Raw genomic sequence first — 22,686 nt, forward strand, 5'->3', positions numbered from 1 at the left:
GACAGGGAGCATACAACAGATAATCAACTATATAATTAAACAGTAAGGTCTGTGTATGAATCCTGACCCTCAGAGCAATCTGATTGGTCAGTTTGGCTTTGGTTTGATTGGTCAGTTTAGCTTTGGTGATGCAACAAAAGAGGAAGTGCAAGTGTGAGACGCATGAGGAAGAGGAGTGAAGGCACAGGTGGCACACTGAGAGTCATCTTCAAAGATAAGAAGTATAAAACCAGACAGAAGGTGAGCAAGGTGCCTCAAAAATAATAACAAGGACTAAGAAGCAGATATTACAGGAAGGTGTGCCAGTCAAGAGAAGTTCAGGCACAAACAAACACAGAGGAAAGGCATTGAAGGTACATGTAGGGCAAAAGATAGCAAATATTTTTAAATTATTATGTTATCTGCTTTTGGAATGCACTGTACAACATTTAGATTGGTTGTGGCCGAAACACCATATGCATTAATTAATCAGCTTACAATGCACTCTCTGGGCCAGGCACTAATACTGTAGATGAATGTCTTGTCTCTGTTACATTGAACAGTTTTTGCTTCCATGCACATTCAAGAGAATGAATTTAAATGACGAACCCAACAGAATCTTTGAGTTTGTGCAGTCAAAATGTGAACATCTACTTTTAAAAAATAGAAATTAAATTTAAATAAAGAACAATATATTGGGATCTTGCTCATGCCCCTAGGATTCCTGGACCCATGGAATCTACCCCTCTCCACCCTTCTTGTTGGGCCTGTCTGCCCATCAATTTGACTCATATATTTGAGTTCAGCCAGGAAAAAATTTGACTTTAGTTCACGAAAGGCAGATCTGTGTTTTCTCAGTACTGTGAAAGTGAAGGTGGCCAAACATGACATAACTCATTTGTACCTCTGTTCAGGTCCAAAATGTGAAAGGCGCTATATAACTAAAATGTATTATTATTATGTTACACTTTGACACAGCTTGCACATACAATGGATCACGCTAATTAGAAAGCATTATACGGCCATTTAAATCGTATTTTATTTATGCTGCTCAATGCTATACAAACAGCCCTTCACTTTCATTTATTTTGCTGCTTCAAGTCCTACTGTATACTCCTTTCAGAGTTTTTATGTTTTTTGGTATTGATTTGTTGAATATTATCTCTGCAATCTCCATTGGAAATTTAAATCTAACTTCTGCATAACTGTTTATTTTCAGAATCAGATACATCCTTTTTTCAGAAAGTTAAAGTCTCTCCTAAATTCTTAGTTAAACGCTTACAAAAACTCAGTTATATCGACGGATTAAGTATGTGCCTAATTGTCTTAGAAACATGCTACTGCATTAGCGCAGTCCCCGTGACGTTGCACAGGATTAGCACAATTGAAAATGCATGGATGGATGGATGGATAAAGTACTTATACAAAATGATTTTAATTTAATTAGGCAGTTCCTCAACAACCGAGCCCGAGTAGCATTAGTCACTGTAGCAGGCTACCTAGAAAGCGAGACAATCTGAGATGATCACAGAATAGATCGATCGCAGTTTATATGAGACGATTTGAGCACTAAAACAAGGTGACATGGATGGATGGATAAAGTACTTATACAAATTGATTTTAATTTAATTGGTCAATTCCCCAACAACCGGGCATGAGTAGCATTAGTCACTGTAGCAGGCTACCTGGAAAGCGAGACAATCTGAGATGACCACAGAATAGATCGATCGCAGTTTATACGAGACGATTTGAGCACTAAAACAAGGTGACCCCCTTTGGGTTATAGGAGTTGTGATCCAAGAACTATCCTGGCTTGGGGTAACCAGAAAATGTCTTTGGAGAAGGCTAAATATGTGCAGGTTGTCTCATCAGGACACGTCGGCACATCGATAAAATGCTACCCGAGTCTCTTTGTCAGAGTGGAAACTACATTACCCAGAAGAGTATGCGCGGGGCTCGTCCTTTACCAGGGGGCGTGGTCTGCAGCAAAAGATGTTGACTACGTCGCACAGTTGGACTCGGGAAGGAAGCTGGAAGTTGATGCTGTTGGAGGTGGGGCAGAGTCTTCAGAGTTTCGTGAGTTTCCAAAATGTCCTTCACTCGTTGTCGCCGTATGCGTTTTGCTGTGGCGCCTTTTAAACAAAGTTCTATTTCCGTGGCAGTCGAGAATTTTGTGTTAACACAAAATACTTGAATAAAGACCGGGGATCGATGTAGATTTCTAGACAGCATAGCCAGTGCATTTACTGAATCGCACGTATACAGTACTTTGAAAACCAATGGATCTGTGGTGCGTCCATGTTACAGTTATTATGACATTTTGTGTTTGTTTTTGTGAAAACTCAGACCCAGTAAACGCTCGGTTAAAATCCGACTGGATCAAACAGACGACTTACACGAGGACAGCTTGTTTACAAAGGACGCCACAACACACTGGAACTTATCTCGCTCGAGATAACCCGTAACTGGACTGTATTTTTTTTTTCTTCATTAACAACCCATACGTTAACTGCTACTCACACAACGCTACTGAAACGATATTCGACATTTATAAGGATTGCATTTGTTTCCGGCTTTAATTTTACAATATATTTAACATGAGACACGCACTATGTGCGTTATTCTGGGTGCAGCAGTCAAATGTGTTTTCGGATTTTATAGCTCCGATAACGACATGACCACCACAAGGGTTAACAAGAGGAACATATAAAAATAGCGATTAAAACGGGCAATCATAATACTGTACAATGGTTTCTTTTTATTGGTGTGTTATTACTGTACCCCCCCCCCCCCACTAACCGTGTAATGCATCCTGCCTCTTATATTTTTGACATTGTTTAGCCTACTACAGGGTTTCAGGGTCTTCCAATAAATTAGCTGATAGAAACAGGCTTTAACAATGGAGTTAATTTGTTTATCAAATTTGAGGGCATTATCAAAAATCACACCAAGATTTTTTACAAAGTTACAGCAGGTTGTGAAGGGGCCAAGATTAATTTCTGTAGCACAAGTATGATCAGAAGGTCCAAAACACACAATCTGTTTTTTTTTGTTTTTTTTGTCATTTAGACTAAGACCTGGGTTCGCTTCCAGGGTCCTCCCTGCGTGGAGTTTGCATGTTCTCCCAGTGTCTGCGTGGGTTTCCTCCCACAGTCCAAAGACATGCAGGCTAGGTGCATTGGCCATCCGAAATTGTCCCTAGTGTGTGTGTGTGCGCCCTGCGGTGGGCTGGCACCCTGCTCGGGGTTTGTTTCCTGCCTTGCGCCCTGTGTTGGCTGGGATTAGCTCCAGAAGACCCCAGTGACCCTGTAGTTAGGATATAGCGGGGTGGATGCAGGTTAGGTGGATTGGTGATTCTAAATTGGCCCTAGTGTGTGCTTGGTGTGTGGGTGTGTTTGTGTGTGTCCTGCGGTGGGTTGGCACCCTGCCCAGGATTGGTTCCCTGCCTTGTGCGCTGTGTTGGCTGGGATTGGCTCCAGCAGACCCCCGTGACCCTGTGTTTGGATTCAGCGGGTTGGAAAATGGATGGATGGATGGATAATGGATGGATTTAGACTAAGAAAATTTAACAGCATCCTCGACATCTATTAGCATACTTGATAATGAAGCAATGGTTATTGTTCTGTCCCAGGCCACTTAAATAGCAATGGAGGCAGACTACAGCCATTTTGGAACATACATATTTGATAGAATAACTTCTGAAAAAGTGTCACATACTTTTACTGTCTGTTTCATTAAACCACATTTCTCTGTTGAAAGGCAAGTAGGCTGTCATGCCACCAAACCACCACAACCTGCATGGGACTGCTTATCTGTAAATCCCATTGTAGTATTTTTTTGCACTTGCTCTGACCCCAAGCCACTACATGCTGAAAGTTATAGTTCAGAAACCTGACTTATGCTAAGAAGAACCAAATGTGCCATATTTCATTTATGTTACCTGACACCTTTTATTGGCTAGCTAAAAAGATTACAATATGCAAGCTTTTGAGGCAACTCAGGCCCCTTCTTCAGGCAAGATGTAATCAAAGGTGTCATTTTGCTTGGCTTTTCTCTACATTCATAATGGCTAACACGGTACAACACCCTAATACTACATTTATGTTACCTGAAAAACAAATGTTTGCATACAGACCATGCCATGTTAGACTACTTTTCCAATGATTTTCTGTCGTGGCCTTTATTTACATAATCTTAGGGAGCTAGTCGGCGGCTGTAGCACGTTCCCGTGACAAGCAGTCATTTAGTGTGTACAGTACTCACACTAGGCCTGTTTGTTCCCGAACTGTTCCCAAGCGAGATTGCCCCCCTCCCATCTCCCCTGCTTGCCTGTTCTCACACTGCGCTTAACGTTCTGGGCCTGGGCATGCAACTTCATGTAAATTTAAAAAAAGTATCCGAACATGGAGTGACAGCATGCAAGTCAAAATGATTTTACTTATTTTGAGGTTGTTTTGAAGTTGTGTAGGGTAGGAAGAAGCTCTACCCTCTTGCAGACTTATTGAGTGTGCAGCTCAGCATTTTGCTGTTAACTGTGCTGCATGTACAAGAAGATTTTTATGGGTACAAATGATGTTAAAGGATGTATTTGCAGCTTTTCTTGCCAACTACAATTCATGTTCATATGTAAGGTGAGAACAAAAACCTGTTTTTAACTGATGGTATTGAATGAAATGAGAATTGCATGGATGTCATGTCTATTTTCTGTGCTTGGGCACATTTAGCGATCACACTGTTACTGAGTGCTACTGAACCGTAGTTGGGACCACCTCTTCTAAGCGGGCCAGAGCCCAGAACGGAGCGATCACACTTGATAGATAGATAGATAGATACTTTATTAATCCCAGGGGGAAAGTCACATACTCCAGCAGCAAAAAATATTAAATGGAAGAGTAATAAAAAATGCAGGTAAAAAAAAACAGACAATAACTTGAATAATGTTCAACGTTTACCCCCTCTGGTGGAATTGAAGAGTCGCATAGTTTGGGGGAGGAATGATCTTCTCAGTCTGTCAGTGGAGCAGGACAGTGACAGCAGTCAAATGAACTAGACTTTGGGGGGGTTACTTGTGGACAACCGTGCTTGGGCACGGAAGAAATTGCTAGTGTGAATACACCCTTAGTCTAACATACCCAGCGACTCAATCCCAACTAGTCTGTGACTCATCCTGACCAAATCAAGCAGGTTTGATTTTGCCTTTAGTTACAGGGCCGAGGTCTTTGTGCATGACAGCTGGCAATTAGTGAATGCTCAGCCACAAGTACAATGCATATAATGAAGCTCGTCTGTCTGATGTCTCATGTTTCACTTAGCACGACAGAATGGAAAAAGGAAAAAAAAGCAGAGATGGTGGCTGAACTTTCTGTACTTGGCTTACCAGAAAAAGGGGCGAGTATGAATGTTCCAGAAAGTCGCCTGGCAGTCATGTAATTTAACATGCCCAGCGTTTTTCAGTTGTTGAAATTGACATGGTTTGACGAAAAGATCAGCAACTGCAGGTCAGCAAGCTTGACATCAGTTTAAAGAGACGAACAAACAAACAAAGAAAATGAGATTGTACTTTATAGATGAAGTGCTGCTGGAGAGTGTTGCATACAGCACATTGAGAAAAAATATTATTAAAACAATACAGTGCAACAGATTACAATAAACACTAGCTATACACTGCTTGGAGGGTATTGAGATTCATTATAGGGACTATCATTTTTTTTGCGTCCGATCAGAATAAACAAAAACGAGCTGCTTTTACAAAGAAAGCAACTCTGAATTCAACCCATTGACAATGAACAGATGGAGACTCAAAAAAAAAAAAACTCCCGGTAGGCGCATTTTGAAATGTTTCTTTAGAGATTCTTCAGATGAAATGACTTTCAAACATGTGCATACATGCTGAAGAGGGAAAAAATGAGATGGGCGTTTAAGTGTTTCTCAGCCACAGCAGGAGAAATATTTAATTTGAAAGTATATTTTCATGCTGTTTTTCCATTACACTATATTCCAGAAGCTGTTATGCATCTTGGAGAATGAATTAATGCTATGGTAATTAAAAGCAAAAGTGGTGTATACTGTTACCTTTCATCGAGATTTGAAGGTAGAACTCATTTTCAAATGTACAATTTGAATGAAATGTTGCTTTTTCACTCTTTCCAATTGTTCCTATTTTGTATTTTGTTTTGTCCCTTTTTCGGGAAATGCTTTTTTTTCAGTTTGCTCTGAACATTTAGGTCTAGGAGGTGGAAGTATTTTGATCCACCCCCTTCCCTCATTATTCAGTTTTCTTTTGCTTCATTTAAGTGCACGCCATGGTGGGTAGCTAGGCACAATTTGTAAATTGTGGAAAACTACAGGAGAGAATTTTCAAGGCAAAACAGAGACAAGTGGGTATTCAATTCTATAGCAGTTTAATACTTTGAAAGGACTGAAGCTACAAGATGAGGAAAGTGTTAAATTGGATTTGATGTCTTTGGTTCATATGATGCCTTACAAATTAAATTTAATAAGGAGGGTCTGGTGGTCTATGGTAAACAAAGTCAAAGTGACATAAGTAAGTAAGTCTTCTGTATTTCACTCATAATTGCAAATATTCTATTTGTCTGTCTATCTTTCTGTCACTTGGTAGCATCAGCCATAAAGCAACCTGGATGGGGTGCCAGTCCATTGCAGGCCCGCAAATACTCTCACTGAGCAAATTATTAGGAACACTACATTAATACTGTACCACCATCGTTTTTTTGTGGCATGGATTTGACAAAATATGGGAAGCATTCCTTTGAAATTCTGGTGCACTGACATGGTTGCATCGTGCGATTTCTGCATTTTTGTTAGCCGTACATTCATGCTACGAATCTCCCATTTTATTGCCTCCCAAAAGTGCTCCGTTGAACTCATATCCAGGGACTGGAGAGAACACTGAACTCTTGTCATTTTCATAAAACCAGTCTGAGACAACTTTTGCTTTGGGAGACTGTACTGGAAGTAGCCATTAGAAGACTTGTACATTGTGGCCATGAAGGGATGTATGTGATCGGCAACGACACTTGTATAGGCTGTGGCATTCAAGCAGTGATCGATTGGTAATAATGTAACCAAACTGTGCCATGCATACATTCACCATCACCATCACACCTAACCCCCACCACCACCACCATGACCCTGAACTCTTGACACAAGGCAGGTTTGGTGCTGGATTCATGCTGTTCTGACCCTACCATCAGTGTACCTCAGGAGAAACTGAGATTCATTAGAACAGGCTACATTTTTCCAGTCTTAAGTTATCTAGTTTTGGTGAGCCTGTGCCCACTGCAGCCTCAGCTTTCTGTTCTTGGCTGTCAGGATTGGAACCCGAGGTAGTCCTCTGATATTGAAGCCCATCTGCTTCAAGGTTTGGGGTGTTGTGTATTCTGAAAAGCTTTTCTACTGACCATATTTGTACAGAGAGATTTTGTGAGTTTCCATAGCTGTTCTGTTGGCTTGAACCAGACTGGCCATTCTCTTCTGTCCTTTCTCATCAGCAAGGCATTTCCGCCTTCAGAACTGCCAGTGACTGGAGGTTTTTTGTTTATTGCAACATTCTGTAGAAACTGTTGTGCATTTGAAAAATCCCAGGAGATCAGCAGTTACAGAAATACTCAAACCAGCCTGTCTGGCAACAACAATCATGCCATGGGTCGGGATCATATTTTTTCCTTATTGTGGACCTGTATCTGCACGATAGATATTTACACATTTAATCAGGTGTACTGATGTTCGTAATAATTTGCACAATGATTGAATGGATTCCCACATAGCCTCATTCTGTGTCGATTTGAAGTGGTTGATTAACCTAATGCTCCCATTTTTGGGACGTGGAAAGAATAGTACCTGTAGAAATACCCAGCCGTACATAAGGAAGACATGCAAAGTCCCCCTTACACTCTTACCAGGCTAGGATTAAAACCCAGTCTCTTGACCTTTGAGGGAGAACACCAGGGACAAAACAGGAACCATCACACTATGCTGTAATATTTATGGATTTTGCATGTGTGAATGAAATGTTAGTCCATCAAAGATCACACTCTCTCTCTCTTTCTCACATACACGCACACCCACAGTCATCATCATCATAAGTCATTGTAATATGTTTGCCTTTGCCTTACGAGAGGCAACCAAAATGAGCACAGGGAAGATGTTATCTGGACTCAAGACGGCATTAAGGCTGGGATTCAAATTTGCTTTCTTTCAGTTGTGACACAGTCTGGGCCACCATGCAACGTGCTAATCAGGTATCCATGTATCCATTTTATGGACTTGCGTTTTGTATTTCGGAGCAGCAGCATCAACACATGAAGCTATTTTTGGTGTGATGTCAACTCCATTATAGGACCCACTGTTATGTTCATAGAGGGTTAATTTAAAATTGTCAAGTAATTTAACATGTTTGCTTTGGGAATGGCATTTGCGAGGAATACCATGCAGACATGAAGAAACATGCAAACTTTGCAAAGACAGTTACCAGGCTGGGAATTAAACCAGGGCTTAAGAAATTGTGAGGCAGCGATGCCCACCCACCCTGTCATTCTTTTTTTTTTTTTTTAAATCCACATTAAAGAAGGATGGGCGGCATGGTGGCGCAGTGGGTAGCGCTGCTGCCTCGCAGTTGGGAGATCTGGGGACCTGGGTTCGCTTCCCGGGTCCTCCCTGCGTGGAGTTTGCATGTTCTCCCGTGTCTGCGTGGGTTTCCTCCGAGCGCTCCGGTTTCCTCCACAGTCCAAAGACATGCAGGTTAGGTGGATTGGCGATTCTAAATTGGCCCTAGTGTGTGCTTGGTGTGTGGGTGTGTTTGTGTGTGTGTCCTGCGGTGGGTTGGCACCCTGCCCGGGATTGGTTCCCTGCCTTGTGCCCTGTGTTGGCTGGGATTGGCTCCAGCAGACCCCCGTGACCCTGTGTTTGGATTCAGCGGGTTGGAAAATGGATGGATGGCTGGATGGATTAAAGAAGGATAAGTTTCTGTGTGTCTATCCAGTTTCTATGCCCGTGTCATTCCCACAGATGGCATATCACAAACAATTTCATAAAATGCATTGTATTTGTCATTCTAACAGATGGCACATCACAAACATTTTTATAAAATGCATTGCATTTGTCATTCCAACAGATGGCACGTCACAAACATGAACACAAATTCCATACCAAATGGCACATAACAGAGACGTATGCGTTGCATGGTACACTGCAAATGTTAACACTGAGGTCGACCTTGTTTACTTAGATTTCAACCTGTCTTAAGCAGAGTACCACAGCTACTTAAATTACATTTTCTGCAGCCTCATTATGTTGTAAATTCTACCATTTCAAAATCTAAAGCTTTCATTCAGTTGTTAAAAATATTTTTATAAGTGTCCAAGGTGGAACTTTAAGCAGTCACTTTGTCCTTTCAAGTCCAGTGTCTAGTCCCAATTGACTTGACTAGGATGTTATTAATATTATTTGCTTTCCGGTGTGATAGTGTGGGTTGTTGGCTCAGTGAGTGTTAGTGCTCTTCATGGCAGTGTTTGGACCCTGGTTCGTTCCCAGACTTTTGTAGATTTTGCTTTGTTTTTTTCATGTTCACATATTGTTTTTATTCTCTTCCATAAATTAGAGCCTCTGAGCTGTCCTGGTGTAGTGTTTCTTGCAATAGATTGGTGTTTCATTCAGGTTTAGTTCTTGCCAGCTTTCTAAGGTATCTGATACCTCCCTTCAAACCTTTACTGCAAAAATGGGGTCAAAAAATAAAATGATGAAATGCAGTACAGTACAACTGTAATTACATCTTTCCAGAACATGGGTGCTTCGTTATTTTGAGAAGATATCAGTAAATGTTATTTTATGTCTGTCTGTTAACCATTTGTAAGATACTGTAGGTTAACAGACAGTTAACCTATTTATAATGAATTGGCATGGACCTTCTTGCCACTTACTATAATGGAAAACATTTTCATCTAATTTTAAAACATTTATTTTGTTTTTTTTTTTCAAAACAGAATAGAGCTTCCTGGCAGTGTAGCTGCTACTGAGTGGGTTTAATTATGTGAGCAGTCTGTAAATGAGCTGACCTCATGACATATCATTATTTGTGTTGTTGAGCTCGGGAAAATGAGTGCGGCAGGAAGCCAGCTACATCAGGTGGTCCCCAAGCATTTGTGTATGTTAAAGGGAAAAAAAAGCTGATGCCTAATGTAAGCAGCTATTGCAAGAGTTTTCAGATCTAGTAAACCTGTACACGGGTGAGTCTCTGTTTTTTGGGGAAAAATGTTGCCAGTTTGTAGATTGGACGATAAAGAACTGAATGATCCAAGTAGGTAGAGATCTGCTGGCAGCTCATTTGGTCCCTGTTAATATTATGTGTGTTGGTCCTGGCATACACACGTGTCCTGTGATGTTCACACATTTTACCTGGGAGTTAGTTCCAGCTTTCTGCAATTCATCCTTTCTTTGCAATGCTGATTTCAGTAAAATTGGTTGGGATGGATTGAGTTAGTGCAGGGGTCCTCCAGTTTGTACAAGTGTACACACAGTAAGTCAGTTTAACCCATAAAATAAATTTTATACAGTAACAAGTAAATTAATTTGGTTTATTTAAGTCAAAGAAGTCATTTGTTTGAAATTAATAACAACATGAAATGGCTGACGTTTTGACTTTGGTTTAACCTAATTTTCCTTTTATAAATGCAAACCCAATTTTCACTTTGATGCTGTTATGATTGGATTCTTCTTTTAATTTTCACTTTTCTAAGTGATCATGGTCTTCTGGGTATCATTTCTGAGGTATTCAGGCCCAAGGAATCCATTTCCACATTTTTATTTTTTTACTTGAAGTCTGTTTATTTTTTTTTATTTTTACCTTTTTTATTCTTTGAGGCCATTTTGTTTGAAGAACATACTCAGGTATTTTGTATTGTTTGTTACCTGGGTAAGTAACATTTACCATAATAAAACTGTGTGCCATTATGAACAATGCTTTACATCCTCTCACTGACACACTAATACTGAGGACTTTCAGTCAACAAATTATTAGGCAGAAGTGTGTCAAGAAACATCACTGGTGCTCCTTTAATCCAGTGCCTGTGTAGTGCCTCAGTGAGACGGTAATTGCCAGTCAGAAGTTTTCTGTCTATTTTTCTTTCTTTTTAGTCATTCTGGCATATGTTTGAGGACAGTTTGTTGTTTGTCATAATATTTTTTTTAGCTTTTGTTAAAAGACAGATTTTCCCCCTGCTGAAAAAAAAAAAAAATTAGAGTTGAAATTTATTAGCAAAACAGTAAATTGAATAATTTTCAAAGTCAAAACAATCCACAATTCCAAATACTGAAAATCCTTACCTCCAGGTGGGTCTGTATCATAGGAGTGACATAACAAAGGAGCGACATAAATACCGTATTAAAGGAGTGACATTTTATTGGAGTCACCTACCACACACAACTGAAAGTACGCTCGCCAAAAAAAATCGTTGCTACCACCAATAGGATGGTTGGATTGTTGGTTGGATGGTTATCATTGTCACTCCTTTGAATAGGACCGCTCCAGGCTATTTATTTAAGAGCATGTGGTTCCAATAATCAAAATGGTTAAAGATACATCAAATATTAACAAAAGGGAACTCATTAAGAAACCAAAAATTACAGCTGTATACACTAACTAATGCCACAGTGATTTGCTGCAGCATACAGGAGTCTTATATAGTGCCCTCAGGTTACTGCTGATTTTATCTAACATAGCAGTCACATTCCTGATTGAGTAAGACAAAGGAAGGGCAGCTGGAATAAATGAAAAATGCAGAATAAATATACAGTAAACTACGTGCAAGGGAACAAGGAAAAATTACAAAGAATAATGTTAAAAAAAGGGGAAAGTGCTAAGCTAAATGTCTAGCAACTTGCTCAAAATATCTCTTTCCTCTCTTTCACCATATAGATCAATGTTCTGTGATGTGAAGGCAACATGACGGATGCTAAGGATCATGAAACGGAGGTTCACCCCTTGAAGAATGAGGAGGGGGTTCCACCCAACACCCCTTCAAAGAAAGGCATCTTCTCGACCGGTTCAAAGTTGTCTCGCTGGCGCACAGCTGCCTTTTTCGTCTCTCTTTTCCTTGGTCTCATTGTTGTGTTTGCCTTTTCCTTCATCATCCCATGCCCTGTGCGGCCGGTCTCGCAGCGAACCTGGAAAAGGAGTTATGAGGATGCATGTGAGTTTTATTTTTTTCCTCTCCTAATATCAACTCCACTTTACTGACGGTACATATGCTTTAAACTCCATTTTCAGTTTTTCGATATGTGTAAGTTGAACTTATTTCTTTGTAGTTATGGTATACTGTATAATAGTTTCTCACATGAAATTGCATTCTAATGTGAAGCATATGTCACACTTTTTAAAAAAATAATTAGCCTGCTCTTTCATTTTATAATGGAGCTAAAGGGTACTGGGGAACCCAAAGTGAAAAAAGCATCCATTTTTTTCAAGTCAAGCTAAAAATGTTATAAGGTATTTATGCATGTCTTGCGATTACACACATCTACTGTATATTGTTTTAAGAAGGTAAAAAAAAAGCAAAACACGTTTGTGAGATTCAGCTATTTTAAAAGGAGACTGGCTGTGTGCTTCAGCTTGCTGCTTGTCTTTCTCCATGCAAACTTTCAGGGCCAGGGTTGTGGATTTACCTTGGAAAGTCCATACCAGGCATAGCTGTTGATATTATTGAATACTGATATGCCGATGTGAAAAAGTCGCACTTAGATTATTGACATTCTTTCATTATACGGATGGTTATTTAGCTATTTCAGAAGGACATTCCCTGCTGCCACCAGTTTGATAATGTGTGCATATGCATCAGTGGCCTGGTAATCTAGTGAGAGAAACATTGAGTATCCTATCTATTCTATCTATACTATCTTATCTATCATGATTGTGAAGAAATAACTTTACTAATAAGTAACTTGAGCTAGTTTAGCACAGGGTGCAGTGCTTAGCACTGTTGCCTCACACATTTATTGCCCTGGGTTTGAATTCTATAACTAGTTGGTTTTCTTCCCACATCCTAAAGTTGGGTTAACTGGTGATTCTACATTGACCCATTGAGGGTGCAACTGTGTGTGATGGAGCCCTCAACGGTTAGTTCTGCCATGCACCTGTGTTTTGTTGGATAGGCTTCAGCCACATATTACACTGAACTGGGTTAAGTGGGTTTAGGGATGTCATGGAATGTTATTTCTGTAAGATAATTTAAAGAATCCCGGAGGCTTTTATCATGTAAAATTTTTAAATTTAGTTAAGACATCACAATATCTCTTCATTTGAATTTTTCTTTCATTTCAAATCCCAGGTTCTTATTTATACAGCAAAAATAACTGTTTTGTCTTTGTTGGCTCAATATATTGGGTAGTCACCATGTTTACATTTTATCACTTATTATCTTCAAATCCATTAGTATAAAAGATCCTGTGTGAGGTCTAATGGGTCATGAGTTGAACTCCACTTTAAGGTGCTGGTCTGCTGACCAATTCCTGCAAGTGAGAATTCCTGACACAGGGTGCTTAACAAGCAGGTGCTGGCACACCCATGAAAGTGTGCCTTAATAGCCTGGGCACCTGACAAATTGTGTGTTGTGAATGTAGATATCCAAATGTGTGATAAGAATGGTTTACTGCTGTTGAACACACTAAACTCTACCAACTTCTTCCCTCCTCAAACAATACTTAATACCCCAGAATGACAAAACAAAAACAGGGTTTTCAAAAGTTTTACAAATTTATTAAAAATTAAAAACTGAGCTATCACATTGACACAAGTATTCAGACCCTTTGCTATGACACTTGAAGTGTGGCTCAGGGGCATCTCATTGTATTGATCAATGTTGAGATTTTTGGAGTTCACCACTGGTCAGTTCATTTGACTGGACTGATTAGGGAAATCACACACATAAGTTTACAGAAGGTCCCGCAGGTGAGCAAAAACCTAAGCCATGATATTGAAGGAATTCTCAGCAGAGCTTCGCGACAGGATTATGCCAAGGCACAGATCTGGGGAAGGCTATGTCCTCACAGGTGGCGCAGTGGTAGTGCTGCTGCTTTGCAGTAAGGAGACTGTGGAAGATTGTGGGTTCGCTTCCTGGTTCCTCCCTGTGTGGATAGCGCTTTGAGTACTGAGAAAAGCGCTATATAAATGTAATGAATTATTATTTATGAAAAAATTTCTGCAGCATTAAAGGTTTGCAAGAGCACTATGGCCTCCGTAATTCTCAAATGAAAGAAGTTTGGAACAACCATGACTTTTCCTTGAGCTGGCCACTCGGGCATTCTGAGCAGTTGGGGAAGAGGGGCCTTGGAAAGAGAGGTGACTAAGAACACGATGGTCGTTCTGGCAGAGCACCACAGAAGTCGAAAGGAGAATGAAGAAAAGTCCAGAAGAAGGAGAAGCATCACTGCAACCTTCCACTAACCTGGAGTTTATAGCAGAGTGGGTCAGATAACACATGAAAACCTTTTTTGACTTTGCAAAAATTCACCTGAACGACCCTCTGACTATTATGAACAAGATTCTCTGGTCTAATGAAACCAAGATTGAACTGTCAGTTAGCTATTTTTTGGCTTTGCAAAAATTCACCTGAAGGACTCTCTGACTATTAGAAACAATGTTCTCTGGTCTAGTGAAGCCAAAATTGAACTATCAGTTAGCCTTTTTCTAAACCGCTTTGCCCTGAACAGGTTTCAGGGGTAAGGTTGCTGGAGCTTATCCCAGCTAGCATAGGGTGTGTAACAGATTAAGGTCTCTGTGACCCCTTGAACCCTCAGACTACACGTTAGACACCAGATAAAAGTCCAAATATTGAATTTATTATAATAATAATGTGCACAAAGCACCCTCCTCTCCACAACACTCATATAAATCAATAACCCACTATAATCACAATCCTCCACTCCCAGACGCTTAGCCACCCTGCCTCCCAACTCAGCTCAGCGTCTGGGCTTTCCCACAGTCCTTTTATATTCCCTGACCCGGAAGTGGTTCCAATCCTACAGTCCATGATTCCTTATCACTTCCGGGTCAGATTAAAAGTCCTTTTCTTCAATCCTGAAGCACGTCGTTCCTTCCGGTCATGTGATTATGATACACTTCCGGGTTATAGGGCACGTAACACTCTGTAAACCTCCCTACAGCGGCTCCTGGTGGCCCCCATGGTATCCAGCAGGGTTGTTTATAAAAACTACACCGTCCATAATGCCCTGCTGGAATTTGGGGACCTTCCATGCTGCTTAGAGGACTCCATCTAGTGGCCTGGAGGTGTGGACCGGAATATTCGGCGGCCATCCCTCACAGGTGCAAGGCATGAACAAACCCTGGAGAGGGTGCCAGTCCATTGCAATGTAAGATTGAACTGTTTGGCTTCAATTCTAAGCATCACATCTGGAGGAAACCATGCACTGCTCATCACGTGTGCATCAATATTCCAAATGTTAAGTCTTTTAATGTCAGAATCATGCTGTGGGTTGTTCTTCAGAAGCAGGGACTGGGAGACTAATAAGGGTTGAGGGAAAGCTGCATGAAGTAAAGTAAAGAAATATGCTTAATGGAAATCTGCTCCTAAGAGTTCAGACTGGGCTGAAGGTTCCCTTCCAACAGGACAAAGCAAGACAACACAGTTGCCCAGTCCGAGCATGATCTTAAACCCAACTGAACTTTTCTGGACAGACCTGAAAATAGCTGTCTTCTGACAGTCTCCAGCCAACCTGACAAAGCTTGAGAAGATCTGCAGAGAAGAATTTCAGAAAATCCACGAATTTAGGTGTATGAAGCTTGTCAAAACATATCCAAGAATGCGGCAGGCTCAAATCTCTGCCAAAGGGACTTAATTAAGTACTGAGTAAAGGGTCTGGATACTTTATTTTAATGAATGTGAAAAAAGAATTCTAAAATACTTTTTATTTTGTAGTTCTGGAGCATTGAGTGTTACTTGATTTACATGATTTTAGCATATCTATCTATCTATCTATAACGCTGAAATATAATAGTGTGTAAAAAGTGATGGAATCTGAATACTTTCTGAAGGCACTATATGTAATGAAGTCATTGGAGGGGCTAAGGAGAGGGTTTGTTTTGTCAGCTTTAAACAGCAATAGCTGTATCATCTTATGTGGAATTCAAGTTAGGCCGTTGTGATTAATTAGCCGAACAAATGGATTTTGCCATACTGCTTCTGTCGTTTCCTGTTGATTAGCTGTAACAACAGGACACCATTTGGCCACAGTATAACAGCATGCAACTGTAGATAATCATATGTGTTGCTACGCATGAGGCTTCTGCTCCATATTAATGACCCTCAGTGCAATATGATCCCATTCTAGACTAATCAGCTAGTCCTTTGTTCTGTCTTTAGAGTCCTACCTTCCTTATGGGTCACCTATTCTCTGTGCACCCTTCTGTAAAAATTGGAGCACTTCTTTGGGATGCAATATATTTATTGCTGAAAAAATAAAAAGGTTATAGACTATACAGTCGAAACAGGATGTATTCAGTCCGTTTTTCTATTTTTTTCAGCTTCTAATATCCTTTTCTCTATTTTTTCATGTACAGTGGAACCTCGGTTTGCGAGTAACTTGGTTTACGAGTGTTTTGCAAGACGAGCTAAAATTTTTAGTAAATTTTGACTTGATAAACGAGTGAGGTCTTGCAATACGAGTAGTATGTATACGCTTTGTCTGCAGAGTGTCATGTGATCACAACTGAGCTCGGGATTGTGGGCAATCGTCTCCTATTCTCCGTCTGCCTCACTCATATAGTCAACATCCGTATGAGTGTATACTGTTTACTACAGCATTGTGACTCTGTGTGCGTGTGCACATGTGTGCTGTGACATGCGAGTCCTAGTCTTGCACCCCAAAACACGAAGCTGAGTCTCGGTACTTTAGCAACACCAGCTTTATTCAGCGTGAAACAGCAACAGCGCGGTTATTTATTATAGCGGGATCTGCCACTCTCCTATACACAGACATAGCAGTCAGGCAGGGTCGTGGCCAAGTAATACTGTGCCCTGCGCATTTATAATGTTCCTTGCTCCTTGTATCACCCATCGACGGCAGGTGCGTATAGCATGTCTGCAATCTTTTTGGATTCGCTTTTACAGTGAACTGCTACAGCGCTGGGAGACTGCGATTGCTTTGGGATGCTCTTCCGCGTGTCTTCCCGTTGGGTGGAATCCCACAAGAGTTTAGAAACTCACTCACACCAGCCATGATTCTTTTCAAAGGTAAAGTGCTGGTTAATTTGTTTTATGTATTTTTACTTTATATTTTGTATTAATCATTTTTATATGCATAGTTTTGGGTTGTGGAACGAATCATCTGATTTTCCATTATTTCTTATGGGGAAATTCACTTTGATATACGAGTGCTGTGGACTGCGAGCACGTTTCCAGAACGAATTATGCTTTCAAACCGAGGTTCCACTGTAATCAAATTTTAGAAAACATGACCAATGGCAATTAACCACAGCAGCATCTGTGATCAAATACAGTATTTGTGTTTTGTATTTTTTGACCGATATATGCACTGATAAAAGGACTAGCAGAAGCAGTGGTTCAGTTTCTATAGAAATGTATTTATTCAGGCAAAATCAAATATTTTTTTAGCTTTAGTTTTGTTTCCTCATGTTTCTTCATCACTCATGGCTATTTGTGGGCATAAGTCTGCTGGTAAGCTTTCTTCATTATTTTTTTTTTCTTCCATCGCAGCAACTTTCAACATTTTGGGTATATTGGATGCAAATAATGACAAAGTCAATGATGTGATTTTCGCTTTTAAAGCTTCTGACAACTTACTAAATGTCTCTTGTTCTGATGAAGGTAAGAAAAAAGCTGTTTTATTCTGTTTTACTATATTTATGTTCTGTTTTAGCTTAATGACTATTAATGTGTCTATAAAGAAAAATAAGGCAGTGGTTCCCACAATTTATTACTCCACGGCTCCTGAAGTGTCGTACCATCTGGTCAGGGCCCCCCACTTATATGAAAACAATGCTTCAAAGCTGAGCATGACCTTAATCTTGGTTACTGCACACAGACGTCACACAACTTCATTTCTATATTATGTAGGCAAATACTTAACTACAGGTTACTATTGATGCGTGTGTGATTCAATGTTGTGTGATATCTCTTTAGGCCAGGGGTTCTCAACCTTTTTTCTTGGTGTACCCTGTCCAGGAATTAGAATGTTTTGAAGTACAGTATAGTATAACCATTTCTTTTTTGTCTGCACTATTACTAGACACTACTAAAGGTGATATTTCTTAATTCTCCTGATTCCCTCCATTATTTTTTTCTGGGTTTTAACAAGGAATCACAGAGTTCTTTTTGAATGGATCTGTTTTTTTTTTTTTTGTTTTTCTTATGTACACCAAAATTTTTTTTTAATGATTTGTTTATGTAAGAATAATGGTGTGGTTTGGAATAAAACACAGCCTAAATGTCCTTAATTTTTAATTAATAGAAATTATTGAGTTATAAATTCAGACCTAAAGAAGTAGAATGATGACTCTTAAGTTGTACTGTATGTGACTTAAGGTCAAAAAGAAAAGAAAAGAAAAGAAAATTACTCAAAGTCAGTGTGAAGGCTAGGTCTGCTTCATGGCTGTGCAGTTGTGGTTCTCTGTTCACCCTGTTCCTGGACTTATTTTTTTAAGAAACGACAAAGGTTACTGAACATTATTGATAAATAATAATCTGTCGGCTTAGTGAATTATATATATATAATATATATATATATATGCTCTTCACAAACTGAGGGCACCGTGGCGGATGTTAGCAGGTTGCTGGACAACCACAAAGCGTTACCTGGTAGGTAACCACCCATACAATCAGACTGTGACACAGACTTCGAATGCCGTGAATGTAATTACCCCGATCTACATGCTGTCAAATAAACGAACCACACGCCGTGGCGCAACGTTAGGGGCATCGCCTCTGGTGCTGACGTCCGAGGTTCAATTCCCGAGAGGGAGTGCAGTGGAGTGTGTACACCTGATGAGCCCAGAATGAGGGCGAAACACGTGTCGTGTACTCTTTGCATTTATTTGACAGTAAACTATTTTCAACCATTCTATGATCTGCTCTTCACAAACTGAGGGCACCGTGGCGGATGTTAGCAGGTTGCTGGCCAACCACAAAGCGTTACCTGGTAGATAACCACCCATACAATCAGATTGTGACACAGACTTCGAATGCCGTGAATGTAATTACCCCGATCTACATGCTGTCAAATAAACGAACCACACGCCGTGGCACAACGTTAGGGGCATCGCCTCTGGCGCTGATGTCCGAGGTTCGATTCCCGAGAGGGAGTGCAGTGGAGTGTGTACACCTGATGAGCCCAGAATGAGGGCGAAACACGTGTCATGTATTCTTTGCATTTATTTGACAGTAAACTATTTTCAACCATATATATATATATATATATATATATATATATATATATATATATATATATATATATATATATATATATATATATATATATATATATCTATAATAATAAAAGGCAAAGCCCTCACTGACTGACTGACTGACTCACTGACTCACTCATCACTAATTCTCCAACTTCCCGTGTAGGTGGAAGGCTGAAATTTGGCAGGCTCATTCCTTACAGCTTACTTACAAAAGTTAGGCAGGTTTCATTTCGAAATTCAAAGCGTAATGGTCATAACTGGAACATATTTTTTGTCCATACACTGTAATGGAGGAGGCGGAGTCACGTATCGCGTCATCACGCCTCCTACGTAATCACGTGAACTAAAAACAAGGAAGAGATTTACAGCACGAGTCACACGCGGGAACGAAGGTAAATGACGTTAATTTTTGACTGTCTTTTAATACTGTGTAAGCATACATATTAACACATGTGCAATTAAACGTGTGCATTTACGGGGTGATTTCTCAGGCTTAAAAGCTCACCTTTTATCAAATGCGGGAACAAAGGTAACTGACGTTGTTCACTGTCTTTTAATACTGTGTAACCATACATATTAACACATGTGCAATTAAACGTGTGCATTTACGTGGTGATTTCTCAGGCTTAAAAGCTTGCCTTTTATCAAACGCGGGAACAAAGGTAACTGACGTTGTTCACTGTCTTTTAATACTGTGTAACCATACATATTAACACATGTGCAATTAAACGTGTGCATTTACGGGCTGATTTCTCAGGCTTAAAAGCTCGCCTTTTACTAAAAAGGTAAATGCAAAACTATTTTCAATCAGTTTATTGAAACGCTCCCGTAAGGATTGCAATAACATATTCGCGAGATAAAAGAACGAAGTAGGGGGAAATGGAGGAAGAGCCGCGAACAGCTAAGAGCAAAAAATTAATTAAACAATTGAGAACGGAGCGAGTTAAGCATACAAGCATGTTCATAAGGGAAAGAAAGCACGGTGTAAAACGTAAGTTTAAATTAAGTTTATAGAAACACTCCCGCTGCGGATTGCAATAACATATTCGCGAGATAAAAGTTTAATGAGAACACACGAGGTATAAACGAACCACACGCCGTGGCGCAACGTTAGGGGCAACAGTTTCAACCATTCTATGATCTGCTTCTCGCAACTGAAAGACGGCACATGGCGGATGTTAGCCGACTTGCTGACCGCAACGTTAGGGGCTTCAAGTATGGCGCTGACGCCACATCTCAGTGCCAACACTTTGCAGACTGTACTTAAAAGACACGCCCTCCTCACTGGACAGTTAAAAACACCAATCAAACGAACGATGACATCAAGTATTACCCAATCAAAAGTAGGAAAGGAGGCATCTTCATAAAATGCGTGTGGGATGATTTGCATGAGACGCTGCTTTAAAAAAAAAATGATAAAAAAAATACGGGATAAATCCCGTCCAGTATTGATTCAAAACGGGACGCGCAAGTAATGTCGTTTTACTCGCTGTAGATTTTAGTCAAACATTACCAGTTATTCCACGAGGGAGACCAGCAGATCAACTCAACGCGTGTTTAAAATCCATGCTTCTCCCACGCTCGGTTATATGTCGCGTGTTCTCGGGTAGGTGCACCAAAAAATGTATACATTTAAGCATGTAATGGGCAAACAAAAAACGAGGTATACCCGAAGGCACTGCAGTAGTACTTTATGTAACTTTACTTCTTAAATGTTAATGTTTTACTGTTTAATAATTTATACGCTTCTTATATGTTGTTCAAATTCTTTTATCAAAATACCACTGACAGCGCAATGCACGATAACATGGAGTGAATACACCATACGCATCCGCCCACAGCTGCCCTGCTGTGCGCAGATAGGAGTTGATTCTACAATAAAATAAAATAAAGATAAAAAGACTAAAACAATCATCACCCATAAAGCGGATAGTAGACGTGACGTACTATATGTGTACCACATTTCAAGTGTATAGGTGAAACGGTTTGCGAGCTACAGGTCATTTAAAATCCTGGACAGACACACAAATTGCCACGGTAGCAAATTACAGAAGAAGATTTTACTGTTTAATAATTTATATTTATATGAAATGTGCTTCTTATATATTACTTCATATTCTCATATGATAATGATGTTAATGTTTATATTGATTTCTGTGTTATTAAAACTGCATGTATGTGTGTATATGTATATATATATATATATATATATATATATATATATATATATATATATATACTAGCAAAATACCCGCGCTTCGCAGCGGAGAAGTAGTGTGTTAAAGAGGTTATGAAAAAAAAAGGAAACATTTTAAAAATAACGTTACATGATTGTCAATGAAAGCCCGTTTCACTCAGTAAGTCTTATGTGTGTCTTTATGTATGTGTGTATATATATGTAGATGTGTATATGTAGATATGTATATATATGTATATGTATATAAATGTTTATGTGTGTGTGTATATTATATATATAATATATATATATATATATATATATATATATATATATATATATATATATATATATAAAAGACAGCAACAGTTATAACAATGACAACACAATTACATTGACAATCATGTTACGTTATTTTTAAAATGTTTCCTTTTTTTTTCATAACCTCTTTAACACACTACTTCTCCGCTGCGAAGCGCGGGTATTTTGCTAGTATATATATAGAACAGGCAAGACAACCATGGGATACGCACAGAGCCACACCCGCCGACAACACAGCCACGCCCACCAACTCTAAGATCATGGGATAGGACGACAACTCACAGAGCCACGCCCAGCAACTCTAAGAATTCACTAAGTCCATGGCAAGCAAGACGCATGCAAGACAGAGCCATGCCCGCCAACTCACAGAGCTGAGCCCACCAACAATTCACTAAGCAGCTGACCATGGCACATGAACGACAGAGCCACACGCGCAAACAATTCGAGTGAAAGCATTTGCCAAGAATGTTTTCATTAATCAAGAACGAAAGTTGGAGGTTCGAAGACGGTCACATACTGTTGTAGTTCGGACTATAAACGATGCCTACTGGCGATCCAGCAGTGTCATTCCCATGACCCGCCATGCAGCCAACCGGGTAACCAAAGTCTTTGGGTTCCGGGAGGAGTATGGTTGCAAAGCTGAAACTTAAAGGAATTGACGGAAGGGCACCACCAGGTGTGGAGCCTTTCGCTTAAATTGACTCAACACGGGAGACCTCACCCAGCCCGGACATGGAGAGGATTGACAGATTGATAG

The 22,686-nt window shown here is 39.9% G+C and overlaps 1 protein-coding gene across 1 annotated transcript in view; it reads left to right on the plus strand.

Annotated features, from left to right (window-relative positions):
• The first annotated feature begins 1,980 nt into the window (after positions 1-1,980).
• Positions 1,981-22,686, plus strand: part of fam234a (family with sequence similarity 234 member A) — a 40,407-nt gene continuing 19,701 nt past the window's right edge. The window contains 3 exon segments of the mRNA XM_028814152.2: positions 1,981-2,055; positions 11,912-12,185; positions 17,724-17,834. Coding sequence (XP_028669985.2) covers positions 11,939-12,185; positions 17,724-17,834 — 358 coding nt within the window. The 5' untranslated portion in view covers positions 1,981-2,055; positions 11,912-11,938.

Source organism: Erpetoichthys calabaricus, chromosome 11 (assembly GCF_900747795.2).
Source record: "Erpetoichthys calabaricus chromosome 11, fErpCal1.3, whole genome shotgun sequence".
Lineage (NCBI taxonomy): Eukaryota > Metazoa > Chordata > Cladistia > Polypteriformes > Polypteridae > Erpetoichthys > Erpetoichthys calabaricus.